The sequence below is a fragment of the Fistularia commersonii genome, chromosome 34, assembly GCF_037954325.1.
Source record: "Fistularia commersonii isolate RoL2024-O1a breed Wild chromosome 34, RoL_Fcom_v1.0, whole genome shotgun sequence".
In the NCBI taxonomy this organism is placed as follows: domain Eukaryota; kingdom Metazoa; phylum Chordata; class Actinopteri; order Syngnathiformes; family Fistulariidae; genus Fistularia; species Fistularia commersonii.
Genome location: NC_141317.1, coordinates 2,206,003 through 2,222,348, shown reverse-complemented (window position 1 = coordinate 2,222,348; position 16,346 = coordinate 2,206,003). Strand labels below are relative to the sequence as shown.

Genomic DNA, 16,346 nt, shown 5'->3' with positions numbered 1-16,346 from the left:
TCTATATGTGGCCATGTGATTGACTGGCGGTCCGGGGGGGACAGCTCGGACTGGCTCCAGCCCCTCTCTGCAACCCTGGCGGGAGGATAAGCCGTATAGATAATTGAATTGCCTGTTTTTCGGCGTCCAAATGTACAGTAAATCAAGTCATTCCACAAATTCAACTGAAATTGCTCATTAAGTGAGTGAGCGGGTGAGAGTCACAATCCTATCGGGCAATTATTTGTGCCGTTATTTGAAGTTCATGGTTTCGCTGAAAAAATCAACATGATTGATCAATTAGCAATTCCTCACCCTCCCTCTTGCTTCTGTGGCTGTTTGCTAGCTTCTTAATTTTGACTGGCTCACAAAAGGTCAATTCTTTTACTTTCACACATCTGAATCTACGGGAAAACCGTTAGCACTCTGATTGCGCATCTCCTCTTTTGATTTGTAAATAACACAAAAAATCCCTTCGTTGGTGGCTCGGGCAACATATTCTCTATACATGTGACCATATTAATGAGGTGGTGAGTTACCATTTTCAAAATGCCACCGTCAACAGCAGCAACATTAAATCAATTTTTTAAACCCAAAGGTCAGTGATGTAGAGAGAGGAGAAGAAAGAGAGGAAGGCCAAGGGGTCCATTTGTTATTCCTCATTAGAATGGATCAGTCCTCCTCTCCCTCTTCTGTCTCTTTATCTCCATATCTGTGGCTATGGAGATAAAGTCTTCTCTTTCCTATGGTTGCTCTCAAGTCTGTGTCTCTCTCTCTCTTACTCCATATCTCTCTCTGTTTCCCTCCTTTGCTGTCTCTGCCTCATTTTGGCCACCTCCAAGGAAATTAAATGTCTCAGAGGAGGGAAGTCACTTCAAATGTCAACCGGATGAAACAAGAACCCACTCAGGCTTATATTTCTCCCACACCCCTCCCACATAGTTATTTACAAAGCCGCGAGATTTTTTTTTTTTCCTGATTGTGACCTCCAAACTCAGGTACATCACCCTAACAGAGCGCATTAGCACGAATTCGGCACGCAAATAAGAGTCGGGATCATTCCGTTACCTGACACAAAGCCAAGCCGCCGTGAACTGCCTTTTCTCGGCCCGGCTCGAAACTGTGCCGGTATCAGAGAAAAGTCAAGTGTAATTAATGTTGGCCTTGGAGCCGGCGAATGTCACCATTTGTGTCCAATGAAATTGTAATGGAATGACCTGCGAGTCTCTGTATTTTCCTTTTTTTTTTTTTTTTCACAGAACAATGGCTGTAGAGTGGCTTAGTGTGTCACCAATGCATGCACTTACATAGACCCTTTCATCTCTTTCCCCTGGGCCTTTGCACTGTCTAAGCTAAAAAAAATACAACCATCTATCATCTATTCAAAGTTGGAACGGCTTTGGCTTTTTTCTCTCTCTCCCTCTCACTCTCTCACTGTTTTTTTCCCCTCCCTTGAACACACATGTGAGCACCCGTCCTTGGCCAAAAAGAAAAAAGAAAGAAAAAAAAACACTCGGAAACTGCTGCATCCATCCTCACCCAGGACCCCCTCTGGCGGCAGCTTTAGTGCCAGGTCAAGAGAGTGTTCACTGTGTGAGTAGGTTTTTAGAAAGGGTCCCCATTTGAAGATTCTCAGAAGTGTCACCGACTGATTTTAAGGGACAGTTCTTGTCTTTTCAAGCGCCAGTGCTGTAATGATTCCAGACGACAGGCAGACTGGCAGCAGGACCCTCCGGACTACTTTGTCAGTGACATTAAAAGGTCCGGCTGCACTCAATGGAGAGAGATCAGGGGCAGGAACAATGAGTGCTGCCACACTTAAATTGACGTATCTATAAAGGGGAGTGCCAACACTTGTAAAGGTCAAGGGGGAGAACTTTGTTTAGGTCATTTTATTTCACTCTTGGAGCATTTTTCTGTACTGCATATATTTATTTTGGCCCTGCGATTGACTGGCGACCAGTCCGGGGTGTAACAGCGCCCCTCGCCCGATGACAGCGGAGACAGGCTCCAGCATCCCCCGCCAATCTTAGTGCAGGATAAGCGGCAGAAGATGGATGGATGGATGGATAGATCTTCTTCTTCTTTCAGCTTTTCCCTTCAGGGGTCGCCACAGCGAATCAACTTTCTCCATCTAACCCTATTCTCCGTATCCTCCTCTCTCACACCTACTACCTTCATATCCTCTCTCACTATGTCCATAAATCTTCTCTTTGGTCTTACTGGAGACTTCTTGCCTGGCAGCTCCAATTCCAGCATCCGTCTACCAATATATTCTCTATCCCTCCTTTGTACATGACCGAACCATCTCAGTCTGGCTTCTCTGGCCAGGATGGATGGATAGATATATTCCTTTTTTGAAATATTAGTATAATTTCTTTGAAAACAAATCTAAGCGTGCCCGACCCCTGCCCTAAGCTGTCAATCCCATCACACTTTTCCTATCACAATTGAGTAAAATATAGAATCTGCCAAAGTGGCAACTTCCTCTAGGTTTGATATCAAACACAATTTGAAAATGTCTCTGTGCTATGTTAAGCAGAGGGGAATAGATCCAGTCACCGCAGGCTTATTAAAACCACAGACAATTAGCAATTTTCAATTATCTCCCCTCTAGGGCGCCAAAAGTGTGGCTAAAGCTTAAATTAGAACAGGATATTCATCAGAATGAACACAGTTGCTACTGAAGTGCTTCAAAATGCCCATATATAGCTCTAATTAGTAATTACTCAGCTCTTAACTATTTTCCCATAAAATCTTCATAATAACCTCCACAGTAGAATTTGATATCCCTATGGCACTAATTGGAGTGTTTATAGATGTTCCTAAAATTGCAGCCTTTCTTATATATAACTTGTGAATTCAGACATAAAATGGAATATAGTTGAAAAAAATTGCCACTCATGTTCACAGTTGAGGACATACAAAAGGCCTATTTGGGTCATATACTGTCTGTGAATGATGTGTGTGGTTTTTTTTTTTTGTAGCAGTCTTTAAAACCAAAAATGGTGACAGGGGAAGTCACTTAAAGAACATCCATCCATCATCTGCCGCTTATCCTGCACTCAGGGTTGCAAGGGATTGTTGGAATGTGAGAGGTGGAGTCTGGACTGGTCACCACATATACTGACAAACAATCATTCACTCACTCATTTGGGGCAATATTTCCCAATTTTCTACAAATTAACCTGCATGTTTTTGGACTGTGGGAGGAAACCGGAAAAAACCCATCCAGACACGAGGAGAACATGCAAACTCCACACAGAAAAGCCCCCTTGTCAGAATCGAACAAGGGTCCTTCGCGCTGTGAGACCGAAGCACAAACCACCGCGCCACCACTTAAAGAACATCTTAATATAAAAGATAAAACGTTTGTTTGTTTTGATTGATCTTTACTGTAACCAAATCGGATTCCTTGGTGGCGTATTGGTTAGTCACACAGCAGGAAGGTCCCTGGTTCGCTCCTGGTGGAGCCTTTCCGCGTGGAGTTTTCGTTGTTCCCTCCGTGTTTTCCGTTTTCCTTTCACTATCAAAAAACATGCTGTTCATCGGAGAACCTAAATTTCCCAGATGTGTGATTGAGAGAGTATGTGGTTGTTTGTCTCTATATGTGGCCTCACGATCGACCAGCGGTCCAAGGTGAACCCCGCCTCATGCACAATGACAGATGGAATAGGTTCCAGCACCCCTGTAACCCTGTGTGCAGGATAAGCGGAATAGAAAATGAATGAATGAATGTAACCAAATCCTGGCCTAGCTGAAAAACAATTTTGGACCAGAGTATGGCATGGTCGTCTTTTACTGTCAACTCCCCAAAAGAGACTCCTTTAGACGCATTTTGCTCATCCTACCAGCAGAGTGGCAGAGGCCTCTGTTGTCATTACGAGAATGGCTGACCAGACAAGTGTGAAGAGAATCCCAAGGGGTTTGTGGTATCTTTACTATCTTTAATAGATAAAGCAAAGAAAAACATTATCCAAACCTATAAATCCATGACTATGACTAGAAACCCAAAAACCAAGAACATGAACTCAAAAGCATGACGATAAGGTATTAAGCACGAACCATGAAACCTGTATTTATCAACTGTCTGTTTCTTTCACTTTGAATTTAACAGCCCGGTAGTAACGGATCATTGTTATTGTGCAGTTTGTATGGTTGCTCTTGGAAGTGATCTCTTAATCATTAGAGGCTCATTAAACCTAGACTGTATCATTCATCAGCTAACGATCAATCGCCCAACTGGGCCAGTTTTGTGTGTGAATTTAGTCGAGCAGGGTTTTTTTAAATGTCGATTCGACGCTCATTGTATTTGACCATTTTTCATGTTTGTCGTCAGCAGGACAGAGTTCAGGTGAACAACGGAGTGATGATGATCAATAGCTTGAATCTCGGTGACATTGGCATGTATCAGTGCGTCGCCGAGAACAAGCACGGACGAATCTTCACCAACGCCGAGCTCCGGGTCATTGGTAAGGAAAAATGCATAAGACAATGATGATCTCTCGCTATTTTGACTATTTTTACGCTATTCAATTCACAGAATTCCAGTGCAACAAGATGTTTATCCTCTATTTGCAACCACACTTCCTTGCAATTTATGAATTTATTTAATGTACATATTTACAGTATACATCAGGAATTCCTTGCCTTCTGTACTATAGGATATTTGGTAGAAATAAGCAATGAAAAAGACCATCTCTGTGACCTTGAGTAACCCTGAGTAGGATAAGTGGTAGACAATGCATGGATGGATGGATGAAGTATTAAAAGGTAGGAAGTAGGGAAGCTACTTTGTTTGCAGGTTGAGTCCAAAGTAATTAAATAGTTTGTACTTAGTGTATCGATGTGCAAATATGTTAATGTGAAAAGTTTCCACATTGCTACTCCTTGATAGCTTTTGTTTGAAACCATTTTTTAAAAGAAACAAGAGCATTTGTTTGTCATTAATAATGTAGGATATGAGGCTGCATCAGTGTCTGGATGTATTGGTAACATTGTTATAAGGGCAGACACAGAACAAGAAAGTTTGCCCAACCAATAGGATAAATAAGATGTAATCAAGACAATATTACATGAAAAAGTAAGATAAAATAAGAAAAAAACACAGATAATCTGCTTGTGGATTATCAAGGACCTCTTCACATATCTCTGCAGTAAATATCCCCCTATCTTTTTGAATAGCAGTTGTGAAGGTCAAACAACGTTTCCTGCTCATCTTGATCTAATCCATACTAAATATTACAACAATATACAATCAGTCCTGATTTTGATCCTCGATTGCAAGAAGCACCATTCTAACTTAAGTATTAGTGCCATTTCTTCACTATTGTGTTCCCTCTTTCACCAAAAGGCAGGTTTCTGTACTGTTTTTAATATAACATGATTTAATTGTTTTATAAATCACCCGGATTTTATGCGAGAAGTTTTAGTGTCGATCAGTCTTTTAAGAGTCACTCCGTATATAAAAGTGCATGCATGAGACAGACTTAAAGTTTGTAAGGCCAGTGATAGCAGTGTTGTTTACTTTTCATCACTTCAGAAACCTCCATCACCTTAATTCCTAGCTCAGATTCTGCTAAATGCTCTTACGTTATTATTTTGTGCATAATCACCACACATTGTTTATGAAATCTATGACTCCTCCATGTACATGTTAATGTTAAAAGCTATACATATTCTACGCCCGGGAGTCTTATGAGAATACGTTTTTTTAGTGCTTTCGATATGCTCAAAAAAAAAAAACATTTTGAAATCAATGTGTGACTTGGCTTGTATTGTTGTGCAGGGCGTGTATTGGTAGGTGCTCAAGCATGTCACTGGCGCCAGTCTGTGTGTTCACTTTGAGGAGCCTTTTTGCTGAGTCTGTGCGCATAGAAAACAGCACTAGATGATGGCGCCTCAGTAATTAAGGCCTAAAGGAACAGCAACAAAGCCTCCCTCTTATTTTACATTCTCTCATTTTTGCTTCGGAGCCCTATGGCTTCATTCTTAATGCATAATGTCCTTTCAAGGAAAATCCAAGGAATTGGAAAAACCCACCTTTTTTCAAGTTAAATATCTTTTTAAAACGACTTACCATATCTTCACTCCCACATTCGTGGGAGCATATGAGTGTCTAATTGTGTGCTGTCCTGTGTGTGTGTGTGTGCTGCAAAAGAAATGGATATGAGAACTGACCTACATAATGGATGTAGTGACCTGTGTGTTTTAGGATGCTTCTCCACTCTCATTTTCATAATTGCTCTATCCCCCTGTGCTCAACTGTCTGTGCCTCTGACAGTGAATTAAAAGGTCCTTCTCTTGTTTCTTGTCTTTCCTAACTCATTCAAATATCTTTTTCCACTCTCCACGTCAGCGATCGCCCCAGACTTCTCTCAGAATTCATTGAAGGCTCAAACCCTGGCCCGACAGACTGGTGATGTCCTGATTGAATGCAAGCCCAGGATGTCTCCGCGGGGTGTGATTTCGTGGAGGAAGGGAAAGGAAGCTTTAAGAGAAAGCCACAGGTACTGAGGCGCTGTATGTTAAGCGGTCTTTACATGATCACAACTATTCCTACTGACTGCTTTACCCGCTGAATGGTATTTCATCTGCTTGTTATTTCATTTCTACCTCCTTGATATTCATGGTGACGTGCTGCAAAGCAAAGAACCACTGTATGACACAACGTAATTTCAATTGCATAACACGTTTTGCTTTACCCATGCTATCTACATTCTCTTGCCTTAACTCCATTGTCCTTTCCCGGCTGGGGCTCAGAGCTAGTTTCTGCACTGTTTACTTAAGGTAATTGGCCATTCCCAGACTGTTGTACTTGGATCAATGGGCTGATCCATCAGCTCATTAGCAGCATGTAAGACCTGGAGGGTCATTACAGCGCAAGGCAGCTGACGATTGAGGCTACACTAGTGAGATATAGAAGAGTAAGGCACAATCCCCAAAAGGGCTGATGAACTGCTTGCTGTTGAACAACATACATTCTTCTGCTGCAGTGGTGGTGACACTATGGGAACACAATGGACACCTTGTTTTATTAGAAATCCAGTTAAGTGCAGATCGATTCATTACCTCAGTGTACAAAAAAAGAACAATAGCGAACAAGACAAAACAAGTGTCCCAATCAGGATGAAGTGATCAAGGTAGCGGTTGGGTGTGCATCAGGATGTATTGTGCTTCTGCACACGTTGCAGCAATTAGAGGCATCGGAGCAGCTTTAAACGTCACATCCTTCATATCAGTAAACAAAGACGTTATCATCATCTCTCCGTGTTACTTAGATCATTACATGCAGAAACAGGAAATCACATCGCCTTCTCTTATTTAAGCTCTTTCTGGAGCAACTCTTGCACACAAATTAGATACTGCTGCATTTGTAAAATGATCTGGATCTGTGCGCATGCGCTGGTACATGTGGAGGCATTGCAAGGATCTGGATTTCTCATTTGACAGGGGGATTCAGTGTTGAAAGATCCATCCGCACCACAGTGGGGGTGCTGCAGGTTCAGTCCTCCCCGAAAAAAACAACACAACAAACAAAAAAAGGAGTGTGTTAGAGGAAGCAAAAGTGTGATCCGAGTGTTAATACGGCAGGTGGAGAAATCAGAGGTGAATGGTGTACTTTTGAAGAGGGCGCATCAGACTAATCGTCACATATCACGCATCCTCACCAGCTGCAAAATGTTCAACACGGCCTGCAAATTTATCATCCCCCAAGTACTAAAAGAAAAATGCATCCATAGTGCAATACGCAATCTCAATCACACCCATAAATGTGAGATTTCCCATTTGAGATTGAATATTACAACCACTCCCTGAAGTGGATGAGGCGCATACAAGATTTCAGCCCTCAACACCATTGCAGCATCTCATGCAATCCCTATTCCCCTGTTCCTGGCTAGTTAGCATTTATTTTCCTCCATATACGAATGCTCGGCCGTAACCAGGCTGTTACAGTGGCGGCACAACACTAATCCATCCCACTGGCTGGACTAAAATACCCATAATTCCTCCTAATCTTCCAGGGATAATGTTTTTCAAGGATGTGGAGTAGAAGAGCAAAAAAAAAACAGCTAAGACCACAGCAGAATTTCATCAGCTAATGAAATCATGTAGTGGCATTCCCTACATCAGCTCATATGTCATGTGTGCCCAACAAGAAAGCCTCAGAACAGGGTCGATCTGGAGCTAAGAGGTCAAAACTAAAGTGCTTACCTTAATTTAATTTCACTTCTGACCAGTGCTAGCATTTGTAAAATGATACAGGAAATGGCTCTCAAGAATATTACGTCTACATTGCGTTATTGAGTTTTGGATTGTTATCCTTAATATGCTATGTTGCTTCATGACATAACGTGGATCCAATTATACCACAATGACTATGAGGCTGTAGATTTCCAGGAGGGTTGTCAATATAAGTATGACCTGCAGATTTTACAGTTTCAATTATAGATTCAATTAGAGTTAATTATGCACTCTCGCTTTAGTTGTTGGAATAATGTTTTTCATTTGAAGCCTTTTAGTTTTTTGTTACCTCAGGGACAGACTGACCAAGTTTTTCGATTACAGCCTGTAGCTCACTTTAACATCGGCCAATAAGATTGCGGCAAAGGGCCTATTTACTCTGTTACACCGCTCAAGCTTTTATGTACACCACAAATTTCCCCAAAACCTTAATTGCTCCAGGGCAATCTTTGAAAGAAAATGAAGAGAGCAAAAATAAAACATTTTTCACAGATAATACACTTTACACCTTTATTTCACATTTTTCATTGGAGGCATGACAAGAACGAAGCCTGACATAGGCTACTGCTCAGTTTAATGGTAAGCGGTGCCCACGTGACGTCTTATATCCATAACTCTTTGTTAAAGTCTATTAAAGAGGAAGCCCTCGGCTCACCTCGGAGAAGATACCCTCAGCTCCACTGGGAATGGGCCACTGGAGAAGAGGCTAATACACTTTAATTCTTAGATCCTTTGCAGAAATAAAGGTCATTTTTGGTCTTTTCACAGGACCTTCACAAAGGAGCATTCGACTCCTTTCGCTCTTTGAAACAGTGACTTATCCAGTGTCCTTATACAGTGACAATGCAATTTGCAGGTTGCAGTGTTTAGAGTTGTCAACCATAAGGATATTGCTGTTGAAGTAATTAGTTAATTTGACTAAATTTGAATCAGCTTTATGTCACTCACTTTGTAATGTTGGAGCATAATCAATGTACATTTTTTCTCTGACCAATTTAATATCTCTGAAATTAAACGTTTTTTAAATAAAATACTTCATTTTAAGCAAATTATATACTTTTTTTTTCATTTTCTACATATATATTTTTTGAAATGTAGAAAATACATTCAAAGCAATGTTTTTCCAACATACGTGATTTTATCTGCCATTGGTTTGTTTAAGTCCACTAATGTGAATAAGAGGCATTATTCTAGCATTGCTGAACTTATTTTGCTAAAAAACAGATGTGTTTCAAACAATAACAGATAAATGTTTTCTGTTTGTTTTTTGAGTGTAGAGTATAGACAGTATTAGCTTCATACATTTAAGTTTCAGCACCAAAGGCTGTATATTGAAACATAACAGAACTGGCAGCAAACATTTATGGAAGACATAAAACACAGGCGCCATATAGGAGGCAGCAGGGATCCCTTAATAGCAGGACTATATACAAGTGGACAGTAGTTATGGAAAAACATTTTATCAATGCTTTATATAAGCCTCTAGAGAAAGTGATGAAAAACAGATTTTTTTATGTAGATGGTTTATTAGAGCACTCATTTGAACTTTTTCCTTCTTAATCAAAAGCCAGAGTTTTTAATTTTGTGGGGCATTCCGGTTAAATCAAATTTATTTCTATATTGTGTGGCGAAGTCACCGGTCAACCTCACATTCATTTCACTTTTCTGAAGTGTTTGTTTATCCCAGGGAGTTACCGGTCAGCCTTCCTGCATAGCTATTTATCTAGTTTTTTTTATTTCTCTTTTCCTCTAAGGTGTCCCCGCTCTATCCTTGACTCTGCTCGAAATGCACAAAAATTGGTTTATGCATATTTCTTTCAGTTCTTTGTGCAAGTATTTTGCTGTATATGCTGTGTTTTGCCCCTCTTTGACACCGAAATACATTTAAAATCTCAACCAGTTCCAGTATTAATAATCCTTTTTTTGATATATTGTTTTGTTACTGTGACCTTTCATTTAACTCTGCAGGTACTCAAAATAAAATGCAGCTTATGATTTAAGGTTATGTTTTTTCAAAGAACCATGTCATGGTTTGAGTTTAAGATGTGATTTGGGGTTAGACAATCTTTTGAGTTTTTTATTTTTTTTCTGAGCAAGGGAAAACATGCAAATTGTTCAAGATGTGTTTTTATTCAAAATCATTTTTTTATGTGGTTATAATACTTTTCAGCTGTTGGTTGACTTGAAAATAACAAGTGCCATGGTTGATGTATCAGATGACATTTGTTAAGCTGGACAGATGTTACAAATAATTAAAATTAGACCTTTTTTGTATTAAATATAACTTGTTGGTGAAATATTATTATCATAGGTTAATAATTAAATAAATAAATGAAGGAAAGTAAGTTGGATATATTCTAAGAATTGCTTGTAATTTCACATTCAGTTTTTGTTAAAGATGAATATAAATTAGGCCTGAATAGATTGATATAAGGTATATGAGCTTTAGTTTTCATTATAAATGTAAATTAATGATGTCATTGATGATTTGAGTAACATTTTTAGCTTTTCATGGCACTTGTTTTTAATTTAATTTACTGTCCAAAGTTATTTGGTATTATCCTTCTTTCATTAACAGTAAACATGGAAATTACTGTAAAAGGTCCAAGGGAACAAAAAAATGCATAAAGGCTTGGTTAAATGTTGTCAGAATTTGGTAGAACGGTGTTTTGTGTGTATATTCATGTGTGCTGAAGCAATTTTAACAATTAAAATGACAAAGGAAGGTACACTTACACCATTAGCACACCATTATCTTCTGCATATATTGGTTGTACCTCAACTTCAACCCGACCCAATTCTCCATAGATCCATCTCGATTTATTTCTTGGATGCAGGAAAATCAAAATGTACCATTCTCATGTCAGACTGCAGAGCGAACCAATTCAAATTCACAAGAGAGCCAAACTGTGAGCTAAAGTTTAAATGCTTAAGGATATTGGTTTTTCTCATTTAAAATACACTTTATCTACTTTGAATGTACACAAAAAATGACTGTGTGAGCTGCCTTAAGAAAAGATAGCATTCAATTTAACTTCTCTATAGCAAAACTTGTGGCTTCTATTTCTTCACCTTACAGGATACTCTGAATATTGATGCCTTGTACATGTACAAACTGTTCTTACCTACAGGGTTACTGTGTTAGACAGTGGGAGCCTTCGGATTTCCAATGTTACCAAAATGGATGCAGGACTCTACACATGCGTTGCCAGAAACCAGTTTGGAGTTGCGAGCAGCGCCGGCAGCCTTTTGGTTAAAGGTAAGATAGCTGATTTAGTTACCTAATCTGAAATGAGCTGTAAACATCCACACTGCTCTGTACAACCTGGTCAGAAATACCGTAATTTATTTGTGATGTTGCTATAATGTTTTTTACCATAGTAACAGGTCACACACCATCTTTGCAGCAATAGCATCGGAACAAAACAGTGCGGTTACATAAACCTCAAACAAACAGAATACGAACGGTTTGTTTGTCTCTCATCGTGTATTCTGAGAACGACATAAAGAAGACGGGGAACAAAGTTGGCATCGCTGGTTGCGCAGGTTTTGGTGTACAGCTGTTCCAATAAATAAAAACATAATCCATCTTTAAATCATTTACACTTGTCAGTGTTTTGTAGGGACGGGAAACAAATGATCTGCCCAAGAACTGCGAGTGTGAGAGGCTTTAGAATGAACTAACATGGCATTTGATGAAAAATAGCATTATAAAGATTGGCTTCTCCTTACCTGGCTGAAATACAGCCCAATTAGTTGATTGGCTGAGGCCGAAGGAAGAGGGATACAAGGCTCATTGCATCCGTGTGCCTCGATGTTTAATTCATGTTTCCTTTTCCTCTTCTCGGTGCTGCAGCTCATAGCCATGCTCGGTTTGTTTAAGATTTCAATCCATTTAAATAAAACACTTCTGCAGCACCGTGAATTTTTCTAGCTCTTTCTAAAGAGCAGAGTCAACAACAGCGCTCTATTAAAATGCCTTTTGGTGATTCAACTTTGCATGTTTTTTGAATTGCAAATCAGTTCTGTCGAAGTCCAGCTTTGCCCCACCCAACCCTCCACCATCACCACCACCACCCTTCTGCCACCCCAGTTTCTTTACATGTACAAATGAAGCTGTTAGTGTGTGCGTGTGTGCTTAATATTAGTCAGAGGGGTTTTAAAAAAAAAAAAAAGGCATTTATGTATTTATGTACTCCTCAAACTGATACGACTTTGCATTACATTTCAAAGTAATTCCATGAAATAGCATGGCTGATTTCAAGTTGTGCACTTTTTAATATTTGATAATTTGTGAAATAACATGAATAAAAGTTTCGTGAAGGTTATAGTAAAAGCAAAAGTATCCTTATTTCTATGAATGGATTAATCATTTCATTCCATCAGTCTCTTTAAATAGCATTTTATTTTGGAAGAAAACTCCTCAAATGCTTCATCAGTTATTCAGAACTGTATGTCTTTCGGAGACCAACAATGACTTTGAAAGCTCTGTTCAGATGCGTGACTGGACTGATTATGGACAAATGAAATATAACAGAAAACAATATTAGACACAAGGACTTAAGTGGCCAGAGAAATAGATTTAGAATGAAAAAAAAGCGAGTAAAAATAAAAATGTATCAAAAGGTGAAATAGATGAAACCAGTAATTATGAATATACTGTTATTGACCACTCACCAAAATAGATGGCCAAAGGGCAGGATCACAAGTTGGATAAAAGTATTGTTTTAGCAATAAAGACAAAAGACAATAAAAGAGTCTTCGATGTTATTGCGTTGCAGTTGAATCATTTTACTGTTCCCACTTAGCAGCGCTCCTTACAAACCGAATAACAACAACTCCAATTACATCTGAGGTCAAACCTCGCTTTTAACTTGTCCCTGGGCATTGTATAATTCAATGCACAGCATCAACAAAGCAGAAAAGTCCAACCCATGTTACCCACCATGCAGTAATCTAGATCTGAAATGTACTCACAGCCCTTTTGCCTGCCTGTTTTCCAACTAATCTCCCTATTCGTGATCACATTCATTCATTCATTTTCTGTCAATTTGTAGGATAGTGAAGTACTCCACTGCTTGGCACTATCCTATATGATTAGTATTTTAAATTATGCTATCAAACTTGGTGTCCCAGGTGTAAATTATACAGAGTTCCTTCGGGAGTTGGTTTTTTCATCTCCGAGAGACTTTATTTGAGCAGAAAGCCGAGTCCGGGGATATAATGGAAGATGCATTGAAACGTTACCAAATTAGTCGTGATGTCGGTTAATGCATTTGACATTACCATGTTCAGTCACATCTCTGCTGTTACGTGGTGAGATTCATCTGTGTTTTCAAAGCAAAGCCGTTGATATGTGTGTAACACGCTCAAGTACTATTGCAAAAATAGACCTACACCTCAGAATCCTCTGCCTAAAATAATCAAGTGGTTCTTTTTTTTTGGGGGGGGGGGCACATTGTCTTTATTATGAATCAAAATAGGAAAGATAGTAAGAGAAAAATAATACAAACAAATGTAACCATCAAACCAAGATGGGAGCTTGAAATATAAGTACATGTCCCGACAAAGCATGCTTATTTAAATCTATATATGGTATATAGATTTAAATAAGCATGACGTGCGGTGAGGTTTATGGCTGGTAAAGGGCACTGACGTCATCACAGTCAGATTTACAAACGTATGAACCCTACAGATTACCTTATTCACCGTTTTATCGGCAGCAGTTAACGTATTTTGTTTAAAATATCATATCAGCATTCTTTACATATACAAATTGTAGCATGGGGAAAAAAAGCACATTTAATAAAAAAAACGTTATTATCTCATACCTTTACTTATAAATGAAGTCCATGCGCCGCTCCTTCTCAAGAAAAGCATCGATTACTCGCTTGTAGAAGTCTTCCTTATCTTTCTTCAGTTTTAAAAGTCTCTGTCTCAATGGGAATCGTTGCCAGTGAAGACAGTCGTCCTTGATCGGTCCTGTTCCGACTGTATGTTTTGAGTCTTTTCGGTGCCGAGAATGAGCGCTCCACCGATGCTGTCGTTGCCGGAACGGTGACCACCGGCCGAAGCAACTTTGTCGCCTTAGGAACCGTTTGAATGAGATCCTTCTGGGCCAAAAAGTTGAGAAGCTGCCCAGGAGATTTACATTCACCCCTCACCGTTTGTGAGCTATACAGCCCGATTAGATCGGGAAAAAAATAACTGGATGGCTGCACTTGACTTGCTAACTGTTTACTGTAGCTTGCTATTGCTAATTCTATTATTCTGTAGCCGAGTAGTAACAAGGATCCCCGGGATCAGCGGTGCCCCCTACCGTGAGGCACCGTTACTATGTGCCTCACTTAATGTCTCCTCGCAGTCATTTTATGATTACACGAAACACATTACAGTTGTTGACGAAAAACATTATACACATCAGCTAAACTATGGAAATTTAATTTATATATTAAAAGTGTTTTTTTTAATAGTAACAAACACAGAGACAGCAATACGGTCTCAGTGCATAGCCTGCTAGCACGTTAAATGTTATTTCATAGTGGGCTCAACTGGTTGCTGTGTCACTGCATGTCTCTTATTCATATTTGAATGGTAAATGTGACTTTTTTTCAGCGATTTTGAAAAAAAATGGTGAAGTTGAGTGGAAAAAACTTACTAAATACTAAATACATAAAACCATCTAATTTATTTTTTCATTTTACATTTTTTTCTTTCTATGATGACAGGTGAGGCCCAGCTCCCCCTGCCTCTATTGACTGCGCATGACTGATATATATATATATATATATATATATATACACACATATATATATATATATATATATATATAACATGATGTTATTGTATATATACATACTGTATATATACATTATAACATCATCGCTGTATGCTGCACAGAGTTAGAATAGTCATCCACAGAGCACACTGTGAGGAATTAGGGGAGTAGGATGCGAGATTCCCTCCAGAAATAACAGGAAATGAGCGTGACAGTTCTGCTATCGGAGGCAGAAAGTTTCACCGGGCTCATTTCGCATTTAGTGCGAAAACTTCCCCGAGACTCACCTGGAATGCACCGCAATGACCATCTGATTTTCCTTAGGGGGTACCTGATAAACAAGCTGGCTTGTTTTGACAGAGCTGAATATAGACCTCTACTCACCCTGACATGCAGCACTGGCTTTCCTGTCCATTAGATGTTTATGACATGCATGCATAATTCACAGAGGACTGTTGTATGTGCTTCTTAGCTTTTGCCAGATTCGCTGCACCTCGGTGTTGCTGAATGAGATACCCAGCTGAGGCGGACCAAAGATTATGCTGATGCACACAGAGCTAAAGGGTGGAATAGGATGCTTTTTTGTCTCAGCCCCGACAAAGCCAAATTACAGACTCGGGTCTGACCTACAGTGTCGGCCGCGTTTTTTATTTGTTTATTTCGTGTCTCGGCTGTGCTTCTTCAGTGATATATTGGAACCAGCTGTAATTTATGAGATCCAAAGAAAGAGATGCATTATCAGCTCTCAGGCTGACTCAAAAGTAATTTATGCTAAGAAACACTGTATATTTAATATCTAGGATGTGGTTGAGATGGTACTGTGTTTCTAAATGTGACATGTTTATGTTGTTATTTTATATGTTTACAGGGACATAATACAAATCTTAATGTGGTTGAGACAGATAGATTAATACTCGGGTAGCAAAGATGACGTTCTCGGACGGAGTAAACATATCTTTCAAAACTACTGCTCCCTGTTGCCAGAGCCAACTGTGATCACCAGTCCGGCCGGTCATCTGGATGTGACAGTGGGTGAGAGCATAGTCCTGCCATGCCAGGTTTATCACGACCCAACGCTTGACCTCAAGTTCACCTGGTTCTTCAATGAGCAACTCATCCACTTTGGAAGTGCCGGGGCTTATTTTGAAAAAGTCGGTGGGGTAAGTGTATCTATGTAACTGAAAAATAAATATGGTGTTTTATAAAAAAAAAAACCATTTAGTTTTGTTTAATTTTAAAGAACTGTAGGTTGGCACCGATAACTGTCAATGGAGCTTTGGGAATAGCTCTGATATAAAAATAGTACATTTTTGAAAAGATTCTGATGGTATGCAGGGTTAGGGTT

At 39.4% G+C, this 16,346-nt stretch overlaps 1 protein-coding gene across 2 annotated transcripts in view; it reads left to right on the top strand.

Moving 5' to 3' along the window:
• cntn3a.1 (contactin 3a, tandem duplicate 1) overlaps positions 1–16,346 on the top strand; it is a 75,136-nt gene that overhangs the window by 44,199 nt on the left and 14,591 nt on the right. Inside the window, exons 10-13 of one of the 2 annotated variants that reach the window (XM_086141458.1) lie at positions 4,322–4,451; positions 6,338–6,488; positions 11,355–11,482; positions 15,986–16,161. In XM_086141458.1, coding sequence (XP_085997584.1) covers positions 4,322–4,451; positions 6,338–6,488; positions 11,355–11,482; positions 15,986–16,161 — 585 coding nt within the window. Of the gene's footprint in view, positions 1–4,318; positions 4,452–6,337; positions 6,489–11,354; positions 11,483–15,985; positions 16,162–16,346 lie in introns of both variants that reach the window. The other variant, XM_086141457.1, reaches the window with a different exon arrangement.